Below are 26,256 nucleotides of genomic sequence, written 5' to 3'. Positions count from 1 at the left end.
TGAACTTTTTGTCTGAACATGTGGTGTTGGATAAAAGAGGCAAAGCAGGACTAAGCATTTTGGAAATCAGCAGCAGAGTAAGAGTAAAAGATCAGCTTCTCATTAAAACAAATCATTTAATTTTTTTCAGGCTAAACTAAAGCCTCTTTCCTTTGGAGCAGCATTAAGACAATGAGAGAGCATGAAGGCTGGCATTAAATGGCCACCATGAGAGCATACAGTACATGTGCACACACACGAAGAAGCCACAACCCCAGCAGCGCACCATGTCATAGCAACCAAAACATGAAATGTCAGAGCGATGATGATATATACACCTAAACAGTAATCAGTGATCAAATAGATCATAGAAATAATAAAAACAATATGTAATATTTCCAATGAAATGGTGACAATGAACAATACTGCTCTGTTATCAATAAATGGCTGTCAGAACTCTAACAGGTGATTTGGACTGAAATGAAAGCCTTCCAAGTTAGTTACAGACCAACGCCATGGTGGATTTCTGTTCAAATCCAAACCCTGTTAATTTGGTGACTGTCCAGTCAGACCAGCACTGTCGACAGACTGGACAAAGACAGGAGACGTGTCAGGTGTAGTGAATCCAGCAGACCAAAGGAGATGAGAAGAGAGGTGAGTGGCACCAGTGGAGCTCCATCCTCCTAAAGAGGCTGACTAGCCTGAAGTGGAGAGGTTTAAATTACAGGGACTTGTTCACATTTGTCAGCCATTATCACAGCATTGATTTCTTATTTTCTTTCTCTTTCCATGTGTCAAAACAGGTTTGATTCTGAAGTTTTCTAAAATTATTAAAGAATTCCCTCCTGAAGATCTCACCAAGATTACTGAGCACTACAAGCCCCAGCTGGCCTATGTGATGAACTTGGATATCAGCAGTGTCCTGCAGAGCCTGGTCACCAAGCAGATCCTCACAAATGAGGAGGCACAGGTGGGCCATCTTCTTGTTACTGGTTTAAACTGGTCTGCATCCCTGTCGCAATGCCACTAGAGATCAGGTCAGAATCGAGAGAGCTGGCTATATGTGTGACAACATCGAAATGTGGTAACAACAGAATAAATATGAAGGTCAGACCTGAGAGGATTCACTTCAGGGAACTGACAGACAAGGAGATGTCGTTTTATCGATTCGGTTCATTTAATGTTTGTATAGCACCTTTACAGAGTGCAGGCTCAAGTACAAACTCTACAAATGACTAATTACACAATAAGATACAGAGCTGTTTAAATGCACAATAAAGGACAGCAGTTCAAAACTGAGTAACCTCAATAAAACCTAACGATATCTGTCTGTTAACATTATTGTTGAGCTACAGCCAGTTGACAGTGGAAGAGAGAATAACAAAAACTCAGCCAGCCGCATCAATGGAGAAAATAAACCTGTGGAGGTCCATGGTCAGTTAGAACAACATCAGACATGGTCAGTCCTGAAAACCTCAGAAATCTGGTGGCCTGCCCTCTGTTTGTCATTCTATTGTATAGCTCTGTACTGAGTAGAAGCATAAGAGCTCAACAAAGGTTTTGACAACATCAAGTGATTCGACAAAACGTAATTCAACAATCCCTATTCACTTATCTACCACACCGCTAACTAATACCACTGGTCCTCTGTATGATGAAGAATTTTCTTACATGAGTATAAAGATTACCCTCTCACCGTCTTTGATCTGTGCATCCTTGTTCTTTTTTTTTATTATTAATTTTATTGAATCATTCCATACAAATCAATCAATTTTTACAAAAAGTAAGATTGAGAACAAGTCGACCCCCACCCCTGAGAGAGAGAGCATGGCCAATGGAGTAAAACTCAAGGCTTGTAAACATACCTACACTAATAAGTTTGATAAGCGATAGAGACGAATGGAGAAGAAAAAGAAATACAGAAATAATTGCTTCCTCTGTACTTTAAGAGCTTATTCTAAAATATTACTGATTTGATCCTGCCATGTTTTGAAAAAATTCTGTACGGATCCTCTAACTGAGTATTTGATTTTTTCCAATTTCAAATAATATAACACATCAGTTTCCTACTGACTTAGAAGAGGAGAGTTTGGGTTCTTCCAGTTTAGCAGAATAAGTCTGCGTGCCAACAGTGTAGTGAATGCAATCATAATTTGTTTGTCTTTCTCCACTTTAAGACCCTCTGGAAGAACATCAAACACAGCTGTTAATGGGTTAGGAGGGATTGTGAGTCCAAGGCTGTCTGACAGGTAATTAAAAATGTCCAGAATGATGTTAATTTGGTGCAGGCCCAGAACATGTGACCTAGTGAGGCTGGGACTTGATTGCAGCGTTCGCAGGTTGGATCTGCCCTGGAAACATTTTGGAGAGTTTTAGTCGAGACAGATGTGCTCGATATATAATTTTGAGTTGTATAATTGTATGCTTTGCGCATATGGAGCTCAAGTGAATTCTCTGCATTGCTATTTTCCACTCCTTTTCTGATATATTAATTGAGAGATCTTTTTCCCATTGTACTCTTGGATCTTTGAAAGAGAGGGATTGTAAAATAATTTTATATATTGTAGAGATGGTGTCTAAGTCTTTGAGATTGAGCAATAATTTTTCCAGCATGGATGAGTGTGCAAGATGAGGAAAATCTGGAAGGTTCTGTTTAACAAAGTTACTAATTTGAAGATAGTGAAAGAAATGTGTAGTTGGAATGTTAAATTTGGAATGTAATTGTTCATAGGATGCAAAGATGTTGTCTATATAAAGATCTCTAAGCAAGTTAATCCCAAATTTTTTCCAGATATTAAAAACTGCATATGTTTGTGAAGGTTGAAAGAGGTGGTTCTCTTGCAGAGGTGCCACAGATAAAAGCTTCTCCATCTTAAAATGCTTTCTACATTGGTTCATATTCTGAGTGAGAGAAACACAATTGGGTTATTAGTATATTGCCGATAACTTGTGTTTATTGGAGCGCAGAGCAGGGAATACAAAGAAGTACTGCAGGATTTTATTTCTATTGCGCACCAAGCCTGTGTATGTTCTTCTATTTGTGTCCAGGTTCTTATCGCCTGTATATTTGCTGCCCAGTAATAAAACTGGAAGTTAGGTAGAGCCATGCCACCTTCTGCCTTTTGTCTTTGTAGGGTCGCTCTTTGGATACGTGGATGTTTTGAGTTCCAAATAAATGAGGTTATTGTTGAATCTAATTGCTTAAAAAATGATTTATGGATGTATATTGAATTTTTTTTAAATAAAAAAGGAGCTTAGGAAGAATATTCATTAATATACAGTGTTAATTCTTCCAGCTAGAGTGAGATGAAGGGTTGACCATCTATGCAAGTCTTGATTAATTTTTTTTCATGCAGACGGCAAAATTTTGTTGATGAAGAGCTTTGTGTTTACTTGTGATGTTTACCCCGAGGTATTTAAACTTTTCTGCAATGATAAAAGGTAGGGTGTCTAATCTAATATTATATGCTTGAGAATTCACTGGAAAGAGTACACTTTTATTCAAATTAATTCTGAGACCAGAGATCTTTTGAAATTCTGTAGGTGCTGTTAGGACTGCAGGCACAGAATTTTCTGGGTCCGATATATACAGTACCATATCATCTGCATATAATGAGATTTTCTGTTCCAGTCCTTCTCTGATAATCCCCTTTATCTGATCAGTATTTCGACAATGTATTGCCAGTGGTTCAATGGCGATTGCAAATAGCAGCGGTGACAAGGGGCATCCTTGTCTAGTGCCACGTTCTAGTTTAAAGTAGTCTGAGCAAATGTTATTGATGCAAACTGAAGCATCTGGGTTAGTATACAGTAATTTAATCCATGCACAAATGTTTGGGCCAAACCCAAATTTCTGTAATGTAGTGAAAAGATATTTCCATTTAATCCTTGTTCTTTTTAAAGGACTCATTTGAAAAACAGAACTGAGGAGCAAATAGACTTAATTGTCTGGCAAGAGGCAAAGGTCAAGGAGCCAAATGTTAAACACAAAACAGTGAATCAAGAATTGAGGTCAAAAGAAACAAAGCTGAATATTCAGTGCCAATCAAGTAGCCTTTCCTATGAAGGGCCAGACAGGACCTGAATCAGATATTTTTGTGTGTGATCTTGTTTGTACCTGGTACAGGATACTGAAAATACAGTACAGGCAAGATCGAAAAAAAAAACATGTTCAAATGACAGTTCAGGTTCAAATGGCATATCGTTTACAAATAGTGACATTTTCATGAATGAATGTGTGTGTGCGTGTGTGAGAGAGGCAGAGATAGATTCAGACTCAGTCAAGTGGTTACTGAAATATAAAATAAACACTTTCACAAAGGTATAATGAAACAAGTGTGCTTTTATTAAAGAATAAAACTGAATAACAAACAGTGACAACAAGATACCAAGAAGACCTGATTCAACAGCGTTTGTGTGTCTGCTTATATCTCTGCAGTGATATCTTTTACAGGTAGCAAAACTTTACACCTGCTGATACAGACTGAAATCAAAGGCTTCCTCTTTTTGGGCACATACCGTCAGCAAGGCACTGCCACATCTAAACACTAGCGTGGCGAATTGCTCACGTACTGAAGTGACCTTAGCTGTAGGTGGAAGTCCCATTTTACTTTATGGTGCCAAACAGAGTTGTGTCGCAGTACAGCAGTCTATTAGCCATCGAAAGCTCTGTGAAAGAAGCTGTCTGTTACGGTCCTGCCTTTGTCCAGAAACAGCTCCGTAAGCTTTATGACCACAGACTCGGAAAGTCTTTTCCTTGGGTTGTAACTCAAAACACAGTTCTCAACAAAACGTTGCCAGTGTTTGACATCGCAGCAAATCTGTCATTTTTCACACGTTCTGCATGGGTGTCTTTGATGTCAAAGCACAAATGCTGCATGATAGTCTGATAGCAGGTACGGGACATTGTACCTTTGATTTCCGGTACAACAAATAGTTCTGAGCAGGTGTCAGCCACAGCGCTGCTCTTGTGAAAGAATAAAGATAAACGGCATCAACTCAGAGAGGGAGAGGCAAGTTCATTGTACCACGTGAATGTCACGGACAGAATAAAACTGAATAATAAAAAAACAAGTGCTAATTTTTACAAGTAGTCAAAATTTTCACTGGGTGTTACAGACTCGAATCAAATATATGTTTTTATTATATTATAGTAATAACAATACCAGCAGCTCACTACTCAAAATGTGGCATACCCAGCCTCGAACCTGGAACCTTGGGGTTATAAGGCAGCAGTTCTTATGTCGGCACCGTTCAAGAATACAGGGTACACATCAACTTCCCGTCAATTGACATTTAAGCTTGGGTTTGTAACTAATTGACAGCAACAAGTAAATTGAATTTTTTTTTTCACTTTGGTTATATTCTTCAATAAAAGTACATGTGTTTATTTGATATTTGGACTAAAGTCTTCACACATTATACTCTTCACATTATTATTAGTATAGCATGGATAGTGTTTCTGTTTTAGCGATGTGTTTTGAAGTTTCTGTCATCCTACACTTATCCAGATTGTTGTAGACACAAAACACACATAAAGTGTGTGTTCCAAATAACAGTATATGATTTACCCAATACAACTCCAGGCACCTCACTGCCAGATAAAGAGACTTGAGCTATGAGAAGTTTGCGACAGACTTTGCTCAGCTCTGTCGGGAGGGGTGATGGGATAGCAGGCTGCTTGCTGCTTGTGCTGATCGACACATTTACAAAACAAAAGACACTGTTGGAGAGGTGCAAAAGGATTTATGGCGCTCCGGGATTATACGTTTTTTGTAGGCTTTAGGGATTCTAGTGTTAAAGATGTCATTAATAAATGATTAAAAAACAGCTGGTTCATTCGCCAATCCAAAAGACATTACCTCATATTCAGAATGTCCATTAGCGGTGTTACAGCAGTTGTCCACTGATCTCCGTCTCCGATACAAATTAAATTTTAGGCACTACACAGATATAGTTTAGTAAACACCATGGTCTGTGTTACTTGATTCAATGAAGTTGAGATGAGGGGGAGATAATATTTTTGCTTTACTTTTTTTTAATTTAATTCCCTGTAATCAATACAAGGATGTAATTCTCCATTTACAGTTTTCTCTCAACAAAGAAAAGCCCTGCTCCCATAGCTGTGCTAGAAGTCTTTAAGAAACCATTTTGTGAATACTCTTGTATATATTACTGTAGGCTTAGGTTTGGATAATGCATAAACCTTCTAGAGAACTGGAAAATTTTCTGTATTGGGGGGAATTTTAAAGATTTGCTTCTGCTAAAATGTCTTGAATGTCAGTGTATTCTGAGGGTAGGACAGGTGTGGTATAATAAGCTAAACTGTCCAGCACTTATTTCAACCAATTCACTTTACAAAAGGGGCACCATTTAATATCTTTTAATTTTCAGTCAGTAGTGGGTTTGTGTTTTTGAAGCCAGGGAAGACTAGAAATGGTCTGAAGAACAGAAGATTGAATAATAAAAATGAAGAGCTTCTTTGTGTAGCATTCCTGCTTGTACTGTTACAGGAGGACGGCCATATTCAAGAAGACCTGAGCCTTTTCATTCCCAGCAGTAACAAGAACTCTAAGTTCATATTTCAATGAAAATGCAGGCAGTTTCAATCGGTTCACTAATACTGAACTCATAAGATTCTCAGCTGCTCCTAAGTCAGGTAATACACATAATTTCTCAACATTAACATTAATAAAGTGAGAATTAAGATTTTGACTATTAAACTATCTCTCACATGGAGTAGATAGCCTTCTCAGGGTTGTTTGTTTGAGGACAACTTAACACAATATGCCCCAAATCCCCACAACAGAAACACAACTATAATATCAAACATCCAATCATAAAGTTCAGTAATTTGTCGACATACTTCATCCTGCAATTCACATTGCAATAAAGCGTCCTCATCTCTGGGTGACTTATATATAAGTATCTGAGCTTCTGTACTGCCAGAATGAGAAAGTCAGCGATAGTTTTAGAAAATGACCAGGAGATAAGATGTGAACCAAAGGACAGACAAGATTTGTAACCAGGAAGGCAGCAACACGCTCATCAAAGCCAAGTAAAGCCATAAATCAGTGTCAAAAATTTGTAGCACAAGAACTTGTTATCCAGGAAGGCTCCAGAAACAAACACACATCAAGTTCTTTGGTTCTGCGCTGCACACTCAGATAAAGAAATGCACATCATGGCCTCTGTACCTATGAAGAGGGGTTGTTTCTCTAGCAATGCAGCAGCATCTGCGTAAAGTGAAATAGCAATGTGGAAAAGACTTTAAAATGATTCAACTTTTAAATGACACTTTCAGGATGCAATCTGAGGTCAAATTTAGAAACCTTTGGGTAAAAAAAAAAGAATAAACATGAATAAATATACACAGGAAACATCTCAGGAAAAGACAAAAAAAGTAAAGAAAAATGAAAACCATAACACCTTGAAGTAGTCAGCTCAGAGAAACAGAGGATGAGCAATTGCTAAGACGTAATTAGGAACAAATCAGGAGATAAGTGTGTCTTTTAACAAGGAGATTAAAAACAATTCAAACTGTGATTTGCTACGAATACCAAAGGGGCTAAACTGTTATTGGAATCAGACGAGAAATGTCAGGAGTTGTTCACTCGAGGGCTGTTATTTAGTTAGAGGCAAAACATGGAGACAGAGAGCTGAGTGAAGACAAGAGAGCTAAGAGTTGTCCACTGGAATTCGAGACGCGAAATCACAGAACCGCACTTGTTCACTGGGGAAATCTGTGATCTCAGACAACGGGCTACTGGAGCTACACTGGAATTTACAAGTGAATCTTAATGGTGTGAATTTAGTGTGATTAGTGAGGTGGTCCTTAGTAGGGAAAGTCTCCCAGCAACCCATTATCTGCCCACAGAGATTCTAAAATGGTGGTGTAACACACTTAAAAATTAATTCGATAACAATGGAAATCTTTGTCAGGAGCAGAAATAAAATTAAAATGCACACACTAAAATAAACTAAAAAAAATCCTAATGGGCCAAAAATGGCTTTTCCAAGTTTTTAAGGTAAACAGAATGACTGTGGCCTTCTAAAATGTTCTCAAAATGGTGGTGAGGAAATAAGGAAGAAAAATAAGAAAGACAGTGTTGTAATGACATCATAAATCTAACAAATTAATTGTAAAAATTTAATTCAGGCCAGAAAAAAAAATTAATAATGGTCCATAGCTAATATTTATATTCAGAAAACATTAATCATGACATCTGTTCTGTTATTTTTGATTTCATGTGAGTTACTGTACTCAGTGTAACCTGGGAGTTACTCACACTCTGCTTTTATATATTGACCTAAAATATCCATGAGAGTGCCATATTGTGGTGAGCGTCATTCTGTGCAGTCTGCTAAACTCCATTTACATTATTTTTCAATGCCATAGGTTCTTGTTACACCAGGGTGACATTTTCTCATTGTCATTCCCTTCATTAATGACAGAATCAGCTTTATTTGAGGCCACCATCATGTATAACTTGTAATTATCTGACAGCTCATTCACTTTATTAAATTCCAAGTTCAGGTCTGTGGATTTTTATAATGTCAATAAAGTTTAAAATTCAATTATATTTTAAATGTCTAATGGATCTTGATCACAATTGAGCATTTATTGTCAAGGGAAGAAACAAATCAAAAAGGTAATCCAACAAATATATAATGATATTGTAAATATGAACACCATGAGGGATGATTCATTTTAAATAATGTACTTTGGTCCCCCAACAGCCATCTTTAAACTGAATGTCTGCTCACTCACATGTTTTTCAGAGAGTCAAAGCAAAAGAGAAGCACGAGGGGACAGCAGCTGTGGAGTCCTTCATCGGTGAGGTGATGATGAAGGACAGAGCAGTGCTGGTCGGCCTGTGGGAGGCACTGGCTGAAGAGTTTGTGAGATGTCCGTCACCAAACCTGAAAGGAATTCTGGACAAGATGACTGAGCAGGGTGAGACATTAACTTTGTGTTATTAAAACCAGAGTGAACTCTTCACTGGCCACACATGTAAATGTAGAAACACAATGCTGAATACGAGTAGAACACCACTGGTCTGTCCTGTCCACCTGTCCCCACATCACGGCCTGCTCTCTCTGATTTCCAGAGCAGTTCTCTCATTTCTTTTTAGGCACACAGATTGGTGGTTTCACTACAATTGTGAGGTGTATGGCTGCTTCCTGCTGAACTTCACATCTTCCTCAAAGCCTGCTGAGGTGACTCAAGGGGGTGTCTTAGTAAACAGACTGGCAGTCGCAGATTTTATTTTTCTCCTCTAACTCTCTTCACATCCTTCACACTTGTCCGGTGGTGTCCATTTTGTGTTTCTTTACTTCTCTGTGGATTACTGGACAGTTTCTTTTCTTGTGATTTGACTTCCTTTTTCTTGTCTTCTTGATTTGTGTCAAGCTGCTAGTTTGTCTTCCCTGTGTTTAGGACAGCGAGATCAGCTTTTAGTCACTGCTGATTGACCGCCATGCTCTTCCTATACTTGTGTGTAAAGAGTCACTTGTTTGTCAGATGAGTTAAAAAAAGGTGTAAAAGGTCAACACAGGAGAAGGGGACAAGTGACAAAGAAAGTGACAGAGGAGGGGAGAAGGGATTAGAGTTTAATGTGCTCCACCAACCTGAGATACATGCAGTACCACAGACTGTGTTATTTGTTCATTGTGTTCATGACCATAGCATTGTATTCCTGTTTATTGCTTCTCTTTTTAACACAGAACTTTTTATTTTATGTATTTATCACTTATTTGGCATTTAATGCTCTTATTTTGGTTTCTTTTCAGTGTTATTGAGCTCATTCTGTGCTTCCATTCCTGTTTTAGCCTTTTGAATATTTATGAATCACCTTGTGAAAGGCATTGTAAAAATAACACACATTCTCATTATTATCATCATTCAGAATATTTTTGCGTTAGTCCTGTTGCTACTGCCTATATCGGGCCTGAGCCAAAACATGGGTCAGTCTTCTGTGCCGTGATACGTGCCGATATTTTAGAGGATTGTATTTGTGTTTCTGAATGTCCTCACTGTGTGATGTGTGTTTAAATTGGCTGTAGTCTTTCTGTTGTTTTCTGTCTGTGTATCGATTTAAACGTGATGTCTGTAGGCTTTTGTGTCGTGTATGTGTGATAACACCAGTGGTGGAGACAGCAATGAGCACAATGACCACCAGCGGTGTATTTTGTCTGTCAGCTCAGTGTACTTCTGTACACGTGTGAGTTGTGTGTGTTTTCTACAGCTGGGCCACAAAAATCTGTCATTTTATTTGATGTGTCTACCACTGTTATGTCTGCTCTGTTATGGTGGACAGTTTTGTCTGTCAGTCTAGTTCTGTTCCTCTGTCTTTTTAGTTCTGTTCCAATATATTATTATTAATATTATCACCACCCATCTCTCAGAAACACAAAGGTATGCTGGTGTGCTCCGTATACCAAAGGTCAATCAGACCTCTCAGACTTTGAACTCCTCTCATTGTTCAGTTGAGGACTCATCTAAGAATGTGGCCATGCTGAGGAGTGCAATCTTCTGGATCTCTTTCACACCTACTTTATACAGGAGTTTGTCCAGCTGGTCTCGGATCCCAGTCTTGGTGGTTCCCAGTGTGCCTACGACTACCTGTACCATTCTTGTTCTTGCGTTCCACATGTGTCAGAATTAGATCTCAGAGTCTTTATACTTGAGGATCTTCTCTGCATCCTTGCTCAGGATTTTGGTATCATCTGGGATCATCACATCGACGAAGATGCATGACTTGCCCTTCTTGTTATGGAACATGATGTCCAGCCAGTTGGCAGTGATGGTGTGGTTTATGGGAATGGTCTTACCCCACATGACAACATAGTCTCCTGCCTCATGTGTATGATTGTATCACATGCCTGGCATCAGAGCACCCAGCTGTGGCCATAGTGCCCAGTGCAGGTACATATCGACCTTGTTGAGACATGTGGCTGGTGGTCTCGTTGGCTTCACCACACAGATGGCACCATGGCATACTTCAGGTGATACCAGGTGTAGCTGTGTTTATTCAAAATTATCAAGTTCTGCAGCCTTTAGTTCACTTCATAGGATGATTTTAGCTACAGTGTGACGTGTGTTCCAAATAATTCCACTGATAAAAATAGAAAAAAAAAACAATATTGAAGAAAAGAAAAATTCAGTTTAAGGCTTATTTCTTGTTTAATTTCTCTAGGTTTGGTGATACAGTCATACGTGAAGCACGTTAACAAAGTTAAACATGTTAGACACGGTCAGAAAACCATGTATGCCATCTTCTATATGAAAACATATCTAACAGTCCATGGCAGCAGTAAGACTGTTTCCTAACTGACTTAATTAACACTCTGCTCTACAAATACAGCAAAGAACGTTCTATTTCATGTTAATTTACAGGGGGTTAAAGGCTCTACTATATTCTAGGTAACTATAAGAAACTAATCTTCTATAAAAATTAAGCAAACACCACATGAATTTAACATCAAATATTAACTTTCTAAGATTGGCTCTTACATTTCCAGCCGTAATTGTTTAAGCAGGAGCAGAGACAATTAATACATTTAACTTCAATAGAGCCATACATTATTCCTATACTCTGAGCACAGGAAAATGTGGTCCCTCATCTGAAAGTGGGTGAGGTGTCTGGCACCACCAATGTGTACTTTCCACAATGGTCAGCAGAGGGGCATCACAACAGTCAGGCCTACAAGACACATCTCGATGATATCCAAAAAGACAGCCAAATCCTCCAATGCCTTCCCTGAGTTCACACCATTCATTTCATTTATTCATTTCACTCTCCCAGTTATTCCAGTTGAGGATTGCAGGGCTGCGGTGGGTTGGCGCCCTGCCTGTGATTGGTTCCTGCCTTGCGCCCTGTGTTAGCTGGGATTGGCTCCAGCAGACCCCCGTGGCCCTGTGTTCGGATTCAACGGGTTGGAAAATGAATGAATGGATGGATGGATTGCAGGGAGACAGACTATACTGACAACTTCAGTCTCAGGGTGGGAGCCGACCCTGGAGTGTCAGAACTGCAGTAACAATTTGTTTCTAGTGTTTGTTTATGGACTTAACATATTATTCATTTTTATGAATGATTCCTCTTGTCTTATTGTTATTTCAATGATGCCATCTCGTTCCTAACTTTTTATGGACACCTTGCATTGTTATTTACATGATGAACATGCATTATAATGCTGGACATTGTGATGGTTTCATTACATAAGAGAATGCATTTCACAAAAACTGAAGTTTCCAAATTAAATGAAGGAATTTTTAAGAGATGCTTACGCAAACAAATATATTTGTCTTAGAATTTCAATTTGATTTACTGTGTTTTAAATCTTTCAGTTTGAATTTCTTGATCCTCGTTGTACTTTACTGATTGTTCTAACATTAAGTGTACTGACCTTCTCAAACTGTGTTGTCTGTTCTGCTAAGCTCCAAAGAATGACAGATGTCTGCCTTTCTAACTATTGTAAAATGAAACACCTTGAGACCACAAAAGGATTTCGGGCAGCCTTCCTGTATACTTGAAATTTGGCTGAAAAAATAGCCAAGTAGGAATTGAAGGTCTTTAAAGACAAGAGTCCAATGCAGAGCTGACAAACAGGAAGATTATGGGGGGTTTTAAGGTTGGTCAGGGGAAGTAACGCCATCTGGACCAGAATCAGAAGTGATGTCATCTGAGTCGGAAGTGACATCATCGGCCCCGGAACCAGAAGTGTTATCTTCTGAGTTAGAAGTGCTATCATGGGGTTTCAGAACCAGAAGTGATGTCATCGGAGTCGGAAGTGGTGTCCTCAGTTCCAGGCAGAATTTCCCATTTTTGGTCTGCAGGGATAAAAGAGAAAGGATAAGTGTACTCTGCCACTCCCTGGCCTGGCATGGAATTACCTTCTTTGAAGTCCTTTAGCTGCCTTCCATGCACACATGTGTGACACTATACAAACTATCCAAGAGGTCCAGCTTTTCAGCTATCCTCCAACACAATATGGGCAGAGCGGCAATCCACTACAAACTCCAGCTACTTGGAATCAGTTTTGTGTCGGTAGTTAATGTAATCTGCACATCATTAGGATGTGGTAAAAAACCTGGAGCATCCAGAGAAAAACCAACAAAAACACCAGGAACACACAGACTCCACAAAGACAGTGGATATGGCTTGGAATGTGCAGACAGACTCCAAAAGATTTTGTTCTTAAAGATGTGAAGCACCTTTGGAAACTGCTGATACTTGTGTTAATCTCCTTTGCATTTATTCCTCTCTCCCCAGGACAAGACCTCTTGATGGAGATCCAGGCCAGTGCCAAGAGGCCTTTCCTTGAGCCTCATATTAAAGGTAGGTGGTCCTTGTATTTCTGGTCAGTTGCCCCTCCACTCCTGCACTCATTGGTTCACCTTACTTGTTCTCATTTTGACTTTCAGACCTCAGTGAGACACACAGAGCCGCTGTGTCTGAATCCATGGGACCTCTGGATAATCACCCTGCATCTGGAGATCCACTCACTAGAGCGGTGGGCCTTGAGACTCAATACACAGAGCTGATGGTCATCAAACAGGACATTAAAGATGAACTGGTGAAGGCTGGGAAGACTCAGGAAAGACTTGAGGAAGAGGGAGCGACAAAGAACTGTGAGAGAATCTGGACTGAGCATCTGTTTAAGAGAAATTCTGACAGTGTAAATCCCTCCAACATCATAGTGGTCAGTGGGGTGGCAGGAATAGGGAAGACCACCATGGTACAGAAGATCATGTCTGAATGGGCCAGAGGCACTCTATACCAGAGGTTTGCTTTTGTCTTCATGTTTAAATTCAGGGAGCTCAAACTCCTGGACAATGAGCCACAGATGTCTCTGACCACACTGATTGAAAGGCACTATAAACATCTCACTCATGACAAACTAATAGAAATCCTGCAGAAACCTGAATCTCTGCTCTTTATACTTGATGGACTGGAGGAATATAAACACAGACTGGACTTCACAGACAGTCAGCTCTGCTCAAAGCCAGATGAGGAGGTGCCTGTCCACATCCTGGTCACCAGTCTGGTAAGTCAGACATTACTGAAGGGCTGCTCAGTCCTGATTACAAGCAGACCACAAGCCCTGGAGTCTCTGGACATGAAGAGAGTTGATGGATTTGTAGAAATTGTAGGATTCTTCCCTGAACAAAGACTGATGTACTTTAAGAAGTTCTTTGGTGACGCTGATGTGGGCACCAGGTCTTTTCAGTTCATCGAAAAGAACACCATCTTGTACTCCATGTGCTTCAGCCCTTCATATTGCTGGATTATCTGCTCTGCACTGAAGAGCCACTTCACAAAAACTGAAGAAAAGCAAGGAGCTGCCCCAAGAACTGTCACCGAGACCTTTGTGATGTTTCTTCACTACATCCTGACCAATCACAGGCAAGAAAGCAGTAAACAAAAAGGGATTCTGATCAGTCTGGGAAAGATGGCTTATTATGGGGTGGAAAACAGGATTCAGGTGTTTAATGAGAAGCAGGAGATGTCCACCTTTAGTCTTCAGCCAGTCCTGTCCTCTTCGTTCCTCTTGGGGTTCTTGCAGAAACAAAGCACTCTGGAGCACACAACATACACTTTCTACCATCTCACTCTACAAGAGTTTATGGCCGCCTGCTCCTTTTACCTCGATCCATCAGAGAACATCAAAGAGCTCCTGAAAAAGACAGACTCATGTAAAGATGGCCGATTTGAGATTGTCACTCGATTCCTGGCAGGACTGGCTTGGTGTCCTGTGCTTAAACCAGTGGAGGGAATCCTGGGGGAGTTTCAGGGGACAACCACACAGCGGATACAGGAGTGGGTGAGGCAGAAGGCTAAACAGGCGCTGCGAGGGAGAGATAAAAGTGAAGCTGTGCGAGTTTGTCACTGGCTCTGTGAGACTCAGAATAAGGAGTTAATCAGAAACACCATTGGAGAAAATCTAAAGATGAACTTTAGTGGCATGACTTTATCTCCTCTCGACTGTGCTGTGCTGGCCTCTGTCATCTGCTGCTGTGGAGAACTTCAAGAACTTGACCTGGCACGTACACCTCTGACCACAGAGTGCATCAGAAGGCTGGCGCCGGCGCTCAGCTGCTGCAGTAAAGTCTGGTGAGTGATGCGACTTTGACGAGTTCAATTTTATCAGTCTGTTTAAATTTGAGTCACTGAGGGCACTGAGCTCCACTGTCATAGGCTCTTCTAATAGTGAGCCTGAACTAATTGGTAGTTAAACCCTGCAGATTTTTTTTTGTTTGTTTGTTTTTTTCTGTCCTCCTGACCATCAGACCTGACTTTATTCTTTGTTAATTAGCATTGCCTAATCTTATTTTTATATGTGAGGAGGGCGCATGATTTGGTGCAAAATTAACACCATGGCTGAGAATAAAATTTAAAGTGTCATCACGAGAGTGCGTGGGACTGGACTGCTCACAATTTAGAGAAGACCAGAGGATCAATGAGAGAGAGAACATGTTTAAACGTATGAGTAAATATTAAAGTCGCCCAAGGAGACTGGCAGGATCAGTCAGTTTATATTCATTGTTACAAACCCTGGAGATGTTTATTTGCCACTGTGGGGTGTTCACAGGAATTCTAACATTGTCAGTTCTGAGGTCTTTATTTTCAGCATCAGTAGACAGACTGAGTGACGATTGAAGGCGGGATGCTGGAGGTTTGATTTTTCACAGTGATGTATTGATTACTGATATTAATTTATTTTACTGTTTGCTACACTCACCACATTCCCAGATCACTTCATCTACCCCATCTGGTGATTTTGTTTCCAAGTTTCTTACATATTCCTGAAATCTGCACCTTATTCATAAGATCCCACCCAGAAGTCCAGTACAGGTTCAGTCCTCGTCTCAGCCCCTTGTTCTCCCAATCTACTGTACTTCATTCAGTCACTACTACAAGCTCATGACTACAGGTGAGTCAAGCTTCTTCTTTTGGTAACTCCTGTTAGGGGTTGCCACAGCCGAGTTGACCCTCTAATGTCCTCATTTTTAATCCTATCCAGCCTCATCACACCAAATGCAAATCTTAACATCTTTAACTCTTCTACCTCCAGCGCTGTCTCCTGCTTTCTGGTCAGTGCCACCGTCTCCAACTCATATAACATAGCTGGTCTCACTACTGTCCTGTAGACCTTCACTTTCACGCCTGCTGATACCCATCTGTCACAAATCACTCCTGACACTCTTCTCCACCCATTCCACCCTGCCTGCACTTTCTTTTTCACCTCTCTTCCACACTCCCCATTACTATGTAATGTTGATCCCAAGTATTTAAACTCCTCCACCTTCACCAACTCTACTCCCTGCATCCTCACCATTCCACTGACCTCCCTCTCATTTACACACATGTATTCTGTCTTGGTGGGCCTACTGACCTTCATTCCTCTCCTGTCTAGAGCATATCTCCACCTCTCCAGAGTCTCATCAACCTGCTCCCTACTATTGCTACAGATCACAATGTTATCAGCAAACATCATAGTCCACGGGGACTCCTATCTAATCTTGTCTGTCAACCTGTCCATCACCATTGCAAACAAGAAGGGGCTAAGAGCCGATCCCTGATGTAATCCCACCTTCAACTTGAATGCATCCGTCACTCCTACGGCAGACCTCACCACTGTCACACTTCCCTTGTACATATCTTATACAACTCTTACATTCTTCTCTGCCACTTCCTCATACAATACCACTACTCCTCTCAGTCACCCTGTCATGTGCTTTCTCCAGGTCCACAAAGACACAATGCAACTCCTTCTGGCCTTCTTTAAACTTCTCCATCAACATCCTCAGAGCAAACATCACATCTGTGGTGCTCTTTCTTGTCATGAAACCACACTGCAGCTCACAATAATCACCTCACTTCTTAACTGAGCTTCCACTACTCTTTCCAATAACTTCATGCTGTGGCTCATCAATTTTATCCCCCTGTAGTTACTACAGTCCTGCACACCCCTCTTATTCTTAAATATCGGCACCAGTACACTTCTCCACTCTTCAGGTATCCTCTCAATTTCCAAGATTCCATTAAACAATCTGGTTAAAAACTCCACTGCCATCTCTCCTAAACACCTCCATGCTTCCACAGGTATGTCATCTGGACCAACCGCCTTTCCATTCTTCATCCTCTTCATAGCTGTCCTTACTTCCTCCTTGCTAATCCGTTGCACTTCCTGGTTCACTATCTCCACATCATCCAACCACTTCTCTCTCTCGTTCTCTTCATTCATCAGCCTCTCAAAGTACTCTTTCCATCTGCTTAACACACTCTCATCACTTGTGAGTACGTTTCCATCTTTATCCTTTATCACCCTAACCTGCTGCACATCTTTCCCAGCTCAGCCCCTCTCTGCAGCCCACAGGTCCTTATTTCCCTCTTTATTGTCCAACTCTCATACAACTCATCATACACATTTTCTTTAGCCTTTGCCACCTCTCTCTTCACCTTGTGCCTTATCTCCTTGTACTCTTGTCTACTTTCTGCATCTCTCTGACTATCTCACTTCTTCTTTGTCATCCTCTTCCTCTGTATACTCTCCTGTATTTCCTCATTCCACCACCAGGTTTCCTTTTCCTCCTCCATCTGTCCAGATGTCACGCCAAGCACCCTTCTTGCTGTCACCCTTACTACATCTGCTGTTGTTTCCCAACTGTCTGGTAACTCATCACTGCCACCCAGTGCCTGTCTCACCTCCTCCCTAAATTCAACTTTGCAGTCTTCCTTTTTCAACTTTCACCATTTGATCCTTGGCTCTGCCCTCACTCTCTTCCTCTTCTTGATTTCCAACATCATCCTACAGACCACCATCCTATGCTGCTTAACTACACTTTCCCCTGCCAACACTGTGCAGCCTTTAATCTCTTCTGCATAGGATGTAATCTACCTGTGTGCATCTTCCTCCACTCTCGTACATCACCCTATGTTCCTCCCTCTTCTTAAAATGCATATTCAGCACAGCCATGTCTATCCTTTTGGCAAAATCCACTATCTTCTGACCTTCTTCATTCCTCTCCTTAACACCATACCTACCCATCCTCTCCTCGTCTCCTCTGTTCCCTTCACCAACATGTCCATTGAAATCCGCTCCAATCACCACTTTCTGTCCCTCGGGTACACTGTTCATCACTTCATCCAACTCACTCCAGAAATCTTCTTTTTCACCCATTGCACACTCAACTTGCAGGGCATATGCAGTAACAACATTCATCATCACACCTCCAATTTCCAGCCTCATAATCCTCACTCGGTGTGATACTCTTTTCACCTCCAAAACACTCTTGACATGCTGTTCCTTCAGAATAACCCCTACCCCATTTCTCCTCCCATCCACACCATTATAGAATAATTTGAATTCCCCTCTGATCCACCTGGCCTTACTCCCCTTCCATTTAGTCTCTTGTACTCACAATATATCAGCCTTCCTTCTCTCCATCATATCTGCTAACTCTCTCCCCTTACCAGTCATACTGCCAACATTCAAAGTTCCTACCCTCAGTTCCACTCTCTTTACCTTCCTCCTCTCCTCCTGCCTCCGGACACGTCTCCCCGTCTTCTTCTCCTTCTTCTTCTCCTTCTTCAGCCAGCAGTAGCCCAATTTCCACCAGCACCCCGTTGGCTAACAGTACTGGTGGCAGTCGTTGTTAACCCAGGGCTCGACTGATCCGGTATGGAAATTTGTATTGTTGTCCGCATATTGATTTGGCAAAACTTTACACCGAATGCCCTTCCTGATGTAACCCTTCCCATTTATCCAGGCTTGGGACCGGCATGAAGAAACACACTGGCTTGTGCATCCCCTGTGGCTGGTTTATCAAGTTTATTTCTAATACTCTCATTATATCTATTTTTGCCAATCACTAACATTTCTGTTTTCTCCTTATTTAATTTGAGAAAATTACTACTCATTCATTCAGAAACACAAATAAGACATTGGAGGTCAGTGGATCAAGAGAGTCGGGGTCATCGGGTGCTATTGATAAATTCAGTTGTGTGTCGTCAGCATATCTGTGGTAGTTTACGTTCTGCCTTCAGATAATCTGACCTAATGGAAGCATGTAGATTGAGAAGAGCAGCGGACCCAGGATAGAGCCTTGTGGAACACCATATTGGATATCATATGTCTTTGAGTTGTAATTACCACAACTAACAAAGAATTTTTTCCCTGTCAGGTAGGATTCAAACCAATTTAAGACACTGCCAGAGAGGCCTACACATTGACTAAGGTGATTTTTAAGAATATTGTGGTCAATGGTATCAAATGCAGCACTCAAATCTAAAAGGATGAGAACAGATAGATGGCTTCTGTCTGCATTTACCCGCAAGTCATTTACTACTTTAACGAGTTCACTTTCAGTGCTGTGATTCGTTCTGAAACCCGACTGAAACTTACCAAGAATAACAGGTTTATTGAGGTGGTCATTTAGCTGCATAATGACTGCCTTCTCTAGGATTTTACTTAAAGGCAGGTTAAAAATAGGTCTAAAATTTTCAAAAGCAGAGGAGTCAAGATTATTTTTCTTGAGTAGGGGTTTAACTACGGCAGTCTTAAAACATTCTGGGAAGACCCCTGTATCTAATGATGAGTTTACTATGTCAAGAATACTATCAATTAGCACGCCGATACTTCTTTGAAAAAACTTGTTGGTATTGGGTCAAGGACGCAGGTGGAGGATCTCAGCTGAGAAATTATTTTATGTAAATCAGATAAATCTATCCTGGTAAAAGAATTTAATTTGTCTAAGGAGTACCGGGGTTTAAGAGGATCAGTATTGGGGGTGTTCTATATTATTTCTAATATCATTAATTTTGTGATTAAAAAATAAAGAAAAAGCCTCACTGGAAGTATTTTGGAGGCATTCCATTGAGTGACCAGGGTTTAGTAAACGATCAGTAGTAGAGAATAAGACTCTGGGATTACTATCATTGTTATTTATAATCTTAGAGAAATAACACGGCCTCTCAAGACGGACTGTGTTGTTGTATTCTGTTATTTTAACCTTCAATATCTCATAGTTGATAATCAGTTTAGTTTTTCTCCATTTACGCTCAGCTCTCTGGCATGTTCTCTTTAGATCAGACACTGTTTGGGTCTTCTATGGTGTAACAGTGCTGGAGGATTTTTTAAATGTCTTTTCAGGTGCGACTATGTCAGTGGCAGCTCTCACCTTAATATTATAATTTTCCACCTTACTATTTAAATTATTCTCATTATTGTAGTAAGCACTATAAACGGACCGGTGGCTTAAAATGTTTGTAATCTTTGAAGCTGCAGATGAATAAAAGAAGCATTTTTTAACAATATGCTTCTCATTATCTATCATTATTTCTATATTAAATAGTAAGAGAAAATGGTCTGATAGACCCGTATCAATGATCTGCTTCACATCAACTTTTATTCCATTTAGTAATTACTAAGTCTAGCGTATGGCCTGCTTTGTGTGTAGGCTGACTAATGTGCTGGCTCAAATGAAAAGAGTCTAGGAGGTTCATGAATTCTTTTACTTTTGGGTTATTGATATAAAAATTAAAGTTGCTAATTACTGTATTAGGAAAGTGTCATAGTTAGTTATGATAATTGACACTAAGTCTGAGAATTCCTCAAAGAAAGACGCATTATATTTAGGAGGTCTATACATGGATAATACTAGAAACTGAGAAACTCCATGAGTAACAATGGCAAGATACTCAAAGGACCTGAATGTGCCAAAGCTGACATCTTTACACTTTAATTGGCTCGAGTAAATATTTGTTAAACCGCCACCTTTCTTACCTTGGTGATCCACATGAGCAAAGCTGTTATTTGGAGGTGCAGATTCAATTAAAACAGCCACACCATCAGAGCTAAAATCAATCAATCCATTTTCCAAACCCACCACACCCTAATCAGGGTCACGGGAAAGCCGGAGCCCAATCCAGAAAGCACAGGGCCCCAGGCAGGGTAATCAAACATGACCTAAAATGTCAACGGGCTGAGAATTAAATCTAAAGTGTGATTATGGGAGTGCAGAGGACGTTCAAACTGCGGAGAAACTCAGAGAATCAATGAAGGAAAGAAAACATTTAAACATATGAGTGAATATTAATGTCCACCATGTAGATCGGCAGATTCAGTCAGTTATCTTAAATGTCACAAATTTCGGTGGCTGGGAAACGTTTAACTGGCAGTGCCCGGTGTTGACAGGAATTCTGACATTCAGGACTATTAAACAGCTAGTTCTGAGTTCTTTATTTTATTTTATTATTACTTATTATTTTACTGCCGCCTTTATCCAAATTGATTTACGTACATCATTTGAAATGCAATTGGTTTCCTTTCGTTTGTTTCCCCAATTGGAGCACAGGCAGGAGAAGTGACTTGTTCATGTCATACAGTGTCAGTAGTGGGATTTGCACACACAGACTCAAGGTTTGAAGTCCAAAGCCTTAATCACTGCACCATCAGCAGACAGACAGAGTGCCAGGTACTGAGCCTGAACTGATGGCCCGGATGCAGGAGGTTTGATTTTTGCTCTGGTATGTGTTCATTACTGATTTTAATTCTTTTAATTACTTGTTACCCTTACCACATACCCAGACAACCTCATTTACCTCCTCTGGTGGTCCTGTTCTAAGTTTTTTACGTATTTTTTAAGTACTTATATTTTCCATATGATGGAGCCCACCAATCCAATGTAAGACCCTGACTTTGGCCACTTGTACCCCATTCTCCTTCTTTCAGTCACTACTCACCACTTGTGTCCACAGATAAAGATCTGCTGGTGGGTTGATCTGAAAATTATAATCTTCATCAGAGAACGCAGCTGCCCTTCACCACCATGATCTGTTCAGACATTCACAAAACACACACACAATGTGGCATATGGTCACCACTGTCACTAATGTCCATAAAGCACATATGGGCTGAAGTTGCAAACTCCCATGAGCCCTCAAATAACTGTAAGAAGAAAGAGTTGGTCCAGTGTTATGGACAAAACAGGCTCCACGCTGCTCCTCCTGAGTTTGATTTTCAGTTATTGGGCAGAGTCTTCGTGTCAGTGTTCTGACTTAGATGTTCCCAGGGAGGCTGAGGTGTGTGGTCACTCCGGAATTGGGACATCTCCTGCACTCCTTCAGCTTGTGACCATGTGAAGTCTTTGACACGTTGGCCTCCTTTTTGCCCTGCTGATCCTGCTCCATCAAATCCAGAGACACTGAGATCCTCCAGGTAACATTGTATGGAAGGCCTCTAATTTAACTGTGACAGCTTCCCTTACCCCTGATGTCCTCCATTTCATATACAACTGTATCTCAGACGAGCTGTTGGAAAAACTGGGTCAGGCAACCTATGAGATGAATTAAATCCTGCAACTGAGCACAAACAGGGCGATCCAGGTCCAGCTGCCATTGGCAAAGCGCAGAGCCCCTAGCCAGACCCAAAACATTCACATCGTCTTGAGAATTCATCTTTGCAACCACTCCTGGTACCACTTGTCACGCTTGGGTCACAGAATTGCACAGAAACACAGGAGACTGTAGAGACAGGAACAAACATGTCTCTTTCATAAAACGAGCTCAGTATGCAGTTAGTTCTTGGTTAAAGAATAGACAAACATCACAGGGGAGCACAACGGGAGCGGGACCTCCAACAGGAGCAAAGGATGTCTGGGGGGGTAGAGAGAAACAAAGCAATCAGTCAAAAAAAGGACTGGTACTGTTCAGACTTTTAAGTATGCGTAGCGTCGCACAAGAAGCATATCACATGACAGAGCAGCTGCAAGTAAGCCCAGCAAGTAAGGGAGCAATGTGAAGGTAGTGTATCAGCGTTTTTAAGAGAGGTTTGTTTATAAGCGTCCGTGTCTTCTAGGGGTGCGTTCAGCCCCCCTGCTCACAATATTCATGGCAGAAGGCTGGCCATTGCTTAAAAAATTGTGACATGAATTGATTTTCAGCCATTTATTTATCTGTCTGCTTGAAATGTTTTGTCATCTTTGTGTTTCTAAGACAGCAGTGATGAAGTTTCCGGTACTCCATCCTGTTGGTCCCTGTATGTGTTTTTTCAGTGGTCCTGTCTATGCTCTCAGCTGTTTTTTTCAATTTGTGTGTTAATGAACAAATAAAAAGCTGCACATAATCCTGACTGCTCTACTCCTTCCATATTCTTGTATCTGAGGTTGAGCTAAAGCTAAGAATATGAAGCTCCTCAAAACTGATGAGGGTGAGGTTGATGAAACAGAGAGAAATGTCAGGGCAGCACACGACCACCAAAGTGCCTCGATTTACACTCAGAGCCCCAGCATGTCTGCTACATCTGTCACTTCTGTTGTTTTTGTTCAGTCAGATTCACGTCATATTTCTTCATATGCGCTACAGTCTGAGGGGCTCTTTGTTTTATACTAAAGTTTATAAGGCAGATGACCCAAGGACAGGCCATTGAGGTGGAGTGCTGAACTAATGGGGTTCTGTTGCTCATTATGTTTTATTTTTACAGATTTCTGTCATTCATTGTACGGGGTATCTGATGTTGAGGTGCACAGAGGGTCTCTACGTGCATGTGGTGGGCTGAAGGGCTGAGGGAGGATTGTGCATTAACGGAATGACTAGCAGGTGGTTTGGTGGGCATCATGCAGCCACTCATAAAGCTCTTATTTCAGCGGAGCTGTTGGTGGGCTGTTCCAGGGCTAACTCAGGACATTTCTGCTTTCTCTTCTCATTCTTCTGTCCTATCTTTGGCTCATGGCTGACATTGTTATCCTGCTTATTAAATGTGACTGTGTTTAAGTAAATCTACCTCACAGAAAGTGATGGAACAAAATTATTTCAGCATCTTTTGCCCACAATGAAAAAGTTGGGACCCCAGTGTGATGAATGAAATGTAAGCTCCTGCTGCAGGTCTTTGCCTGGTGGACATGACAGTGGGCAGGTGTGTTTGTGACAGACTGGAATTGTGTGCCCCTCTTAATACGTGTTCTGTCCATTTGTACTCCTGCGCCCTTTCAAACATCTTTACTTCTGATTCAACTGCATGACTTCACAGATTATGGACCTGTGCTCAATGGTCCACTGGTGTCCATGCTGGGTGACCTCGGCCTAAACAACATGACAAAGATCAGCACTGACCACTAAAAGACATTCCTGCTATGGCACCAGGCACAAGTCACCCACCTGAAAAGATGACACCTGCTCATCCCCGTCACTTGGACCCTTAATGTGTGATGCTGGTCTTTCTCCTGTCTCTCTGATCACCTGTGCCATGAAAATGTTAAAATGAACTGAACTGGTCAACCCTCTGACAGCCTTTAACGTCATGCCCTTTGACCCTGGGTTCATTCATGCGATTCAGACTTTCTATTCTAACATGGTAGCCCTTGTCTTATCTCATCCTTATGTTTCTCCCTCCTTTCAGAATTAAAGGGGCTCTTGACATGGCTGCCCTCTGTTCTTTTGCAACTTGTTAAAACTGTTCATTTTATTAAGATTTGCAGTTTAGCTCCATCTAGTGTGCAGATCTGGTATTTTCCCTCCCTTCCCTTTGCTCCTGTCATGTGAGGTAATCAGGAAGTTAATTTAAGAATCAGGAAGGCTGCTGTCCTGTGCATGAAAACACACCAGTCACAGTCCTCTGTACTTATCTTCATGCTTGTGATACCATCATTCATATGTATTATTTTATTTTAATGTTATCTTTCCCTTTATATATATATTTGAAAAATGGAAGTAACTCCTTTAGTAGTTTATTAATAATATGTATATAATGGCCCAGTAATATACATTTGAATTACATGTTTGTTGTTTAATATAAAGTCACTAAGTGCTTTGTATCTTTATTCTCTGTTTTAGTTTCACCTTTTTAATAAACCTGTGGACAAACAAACAACAGTCTATAGAGTTTTGGATAAAGAAAGGTGTTTAATGGCCTGTCAAAGCACGTCGTCTGTGTGGACGGCAGGACACCCTCGTTCTCCTCTTGTCAAACTCAAGTTTATTCAGGGCCAATAATAACACTCTCTATGCCAACTGGAGGCCACAATCAGAGGGGGATTTAGAGGTTGGGGGGCTCTCTGCATAGGCATTTTTAGGGTCCCATTATTTTACCAAAAAACAGAATTGATTTTAACATACTCAGAAATAAAAAGACAATGCACCCCAACTGCAGACATCAAATGCAATGCGTGTTTCGTGTCATTCAAGTGCGGGGGTCCTCAGACTCGTGGGACAGCAGATTTTTGTTCCAAACAAGTTCAGTTCTTTAACTGGATTCCTAGGCCAATGCAGTCAGCGATTTGTGGTCAATTCTGAAATAATTCAACTAAGTTTATCCATTTATTTTATTGTATGTGCTGAGCACAAATGTAAGTTACAAGGTGGTCATTTAGTGTGGTCTTTTATTATTGAGTTTTAGTTTCTTTTTACAGTTTTCATTCTCCATTATTTACTAAAGAACACGTCAGGGGGGCTGACACAGAAGTTGGTGACATTCGGTGACATTGAAGATTGTAAAAATGGTAGGAACAAAAATGGGCAGCCACATGGAGTCACTGGGACTGCTAATTGAACAGGGAATTGACCTGAATTCCAGTTATGAAACCATTAAAACCAGTCCGAGTCACAGAGCCGAGTGAAGTTTAGACCAGTAAAGTGAGTGCAGTGTCATTGTGACAGGACCACCAATAGACTGAACAGCGTCAACAAGAGAGCAGGACTTGGCTAAGCTGGATTAGCAGGCATTATGTTTAATTAAGATAAAATATTCACTAACAGTTTAGAAAAGCGCTCTTTGATTTATAGATCTGTTTATTAAAGTATTGCAAAGAGTTTAGTGTTTGAATGTGTTAGTTCTGAAGTATAATATGGGAAGAAAATCAAGTCAGTCAGAACTTTAGGACAACACAAGTTCTACTATTTTGTTTTATATCATACATTATTTGTACAGCAATTCCATGTTTTAAGTCAGATCATTGTGAGTCTATGGAAATGCAACAATGATTTATAAAATATTCTCACACACTGAAACAATTCATTAATATTGCAGTTGAGACACTCAACTCAAAGACACTGCAAACATACACACATTTATTTGTTTAAATCATTTTGAACCATTAATTGTACTGCAGTTTTATATTTTTAGATTTTCAAATAATATTGACATATAATTTCATACTATTTATGAAATGAGTTTAGAACTGCACTAAACAAAAGTGTAGGGCACAGCAAACAGCCAGGGACGACCAGCAGAACAAGCACTTTGTACTCCTGAATGACCGCAGACTGACTTACA

General features: G+C 40.6%; 1 protein-coding gene across 1 annotated transcript in view; it reads left to right on the top strand.

Annotated features, from left to right (window-relative positions):
* The window catches only part of LOC120524130 (NACHT, LRR and PYD domains-containing protein 3-like), a 69,094-nt gene extending 53,992 nt beyond the window's left edge, over positions 1 to 15,102 (top strand). The window contains exons 9-12 of the mRNA XM_039746008.1: positions 783 to 949; positions 8,761 to 8,935; positions 13,257 to 13,322; positions 13,409 to 15,102. Of these exons, the coding sequence (XP_039601942.1) occupies positions 783 to 949; positions 8,761 to 8,935; positions 13,257 to 13,322; positions 13,409 to 15,102 (2,102 nt within the window). The remainder of the gene's footprint in view (positions 1 to 782; positions 950 to 8,760; positions 8,936 to 13,256; positions 13,323 to 13,408) is intronic.
* Positions 15,103 to 26,256: the final 11,154 nt, after the last annotated feature.

The sequence above is a fragment of the Polypterus senegalus genome, chromosome 2, assembly GCF_016835505.1.
Source record: "Polypterus senegalus isolate Bchr_013 chromosome 2, ASM1683550v1, whole genome shotgun sequence".
Taxonomy (NCBI): Eukaryota; Metazoa; Chordata; class Cladistia; order Polypteriformes; family Polypteridae; genus Polypterus; species Polypterus senegalus.
This window is presented reverse-complemented; position numbering and strand designations above follow the sequence as displayed.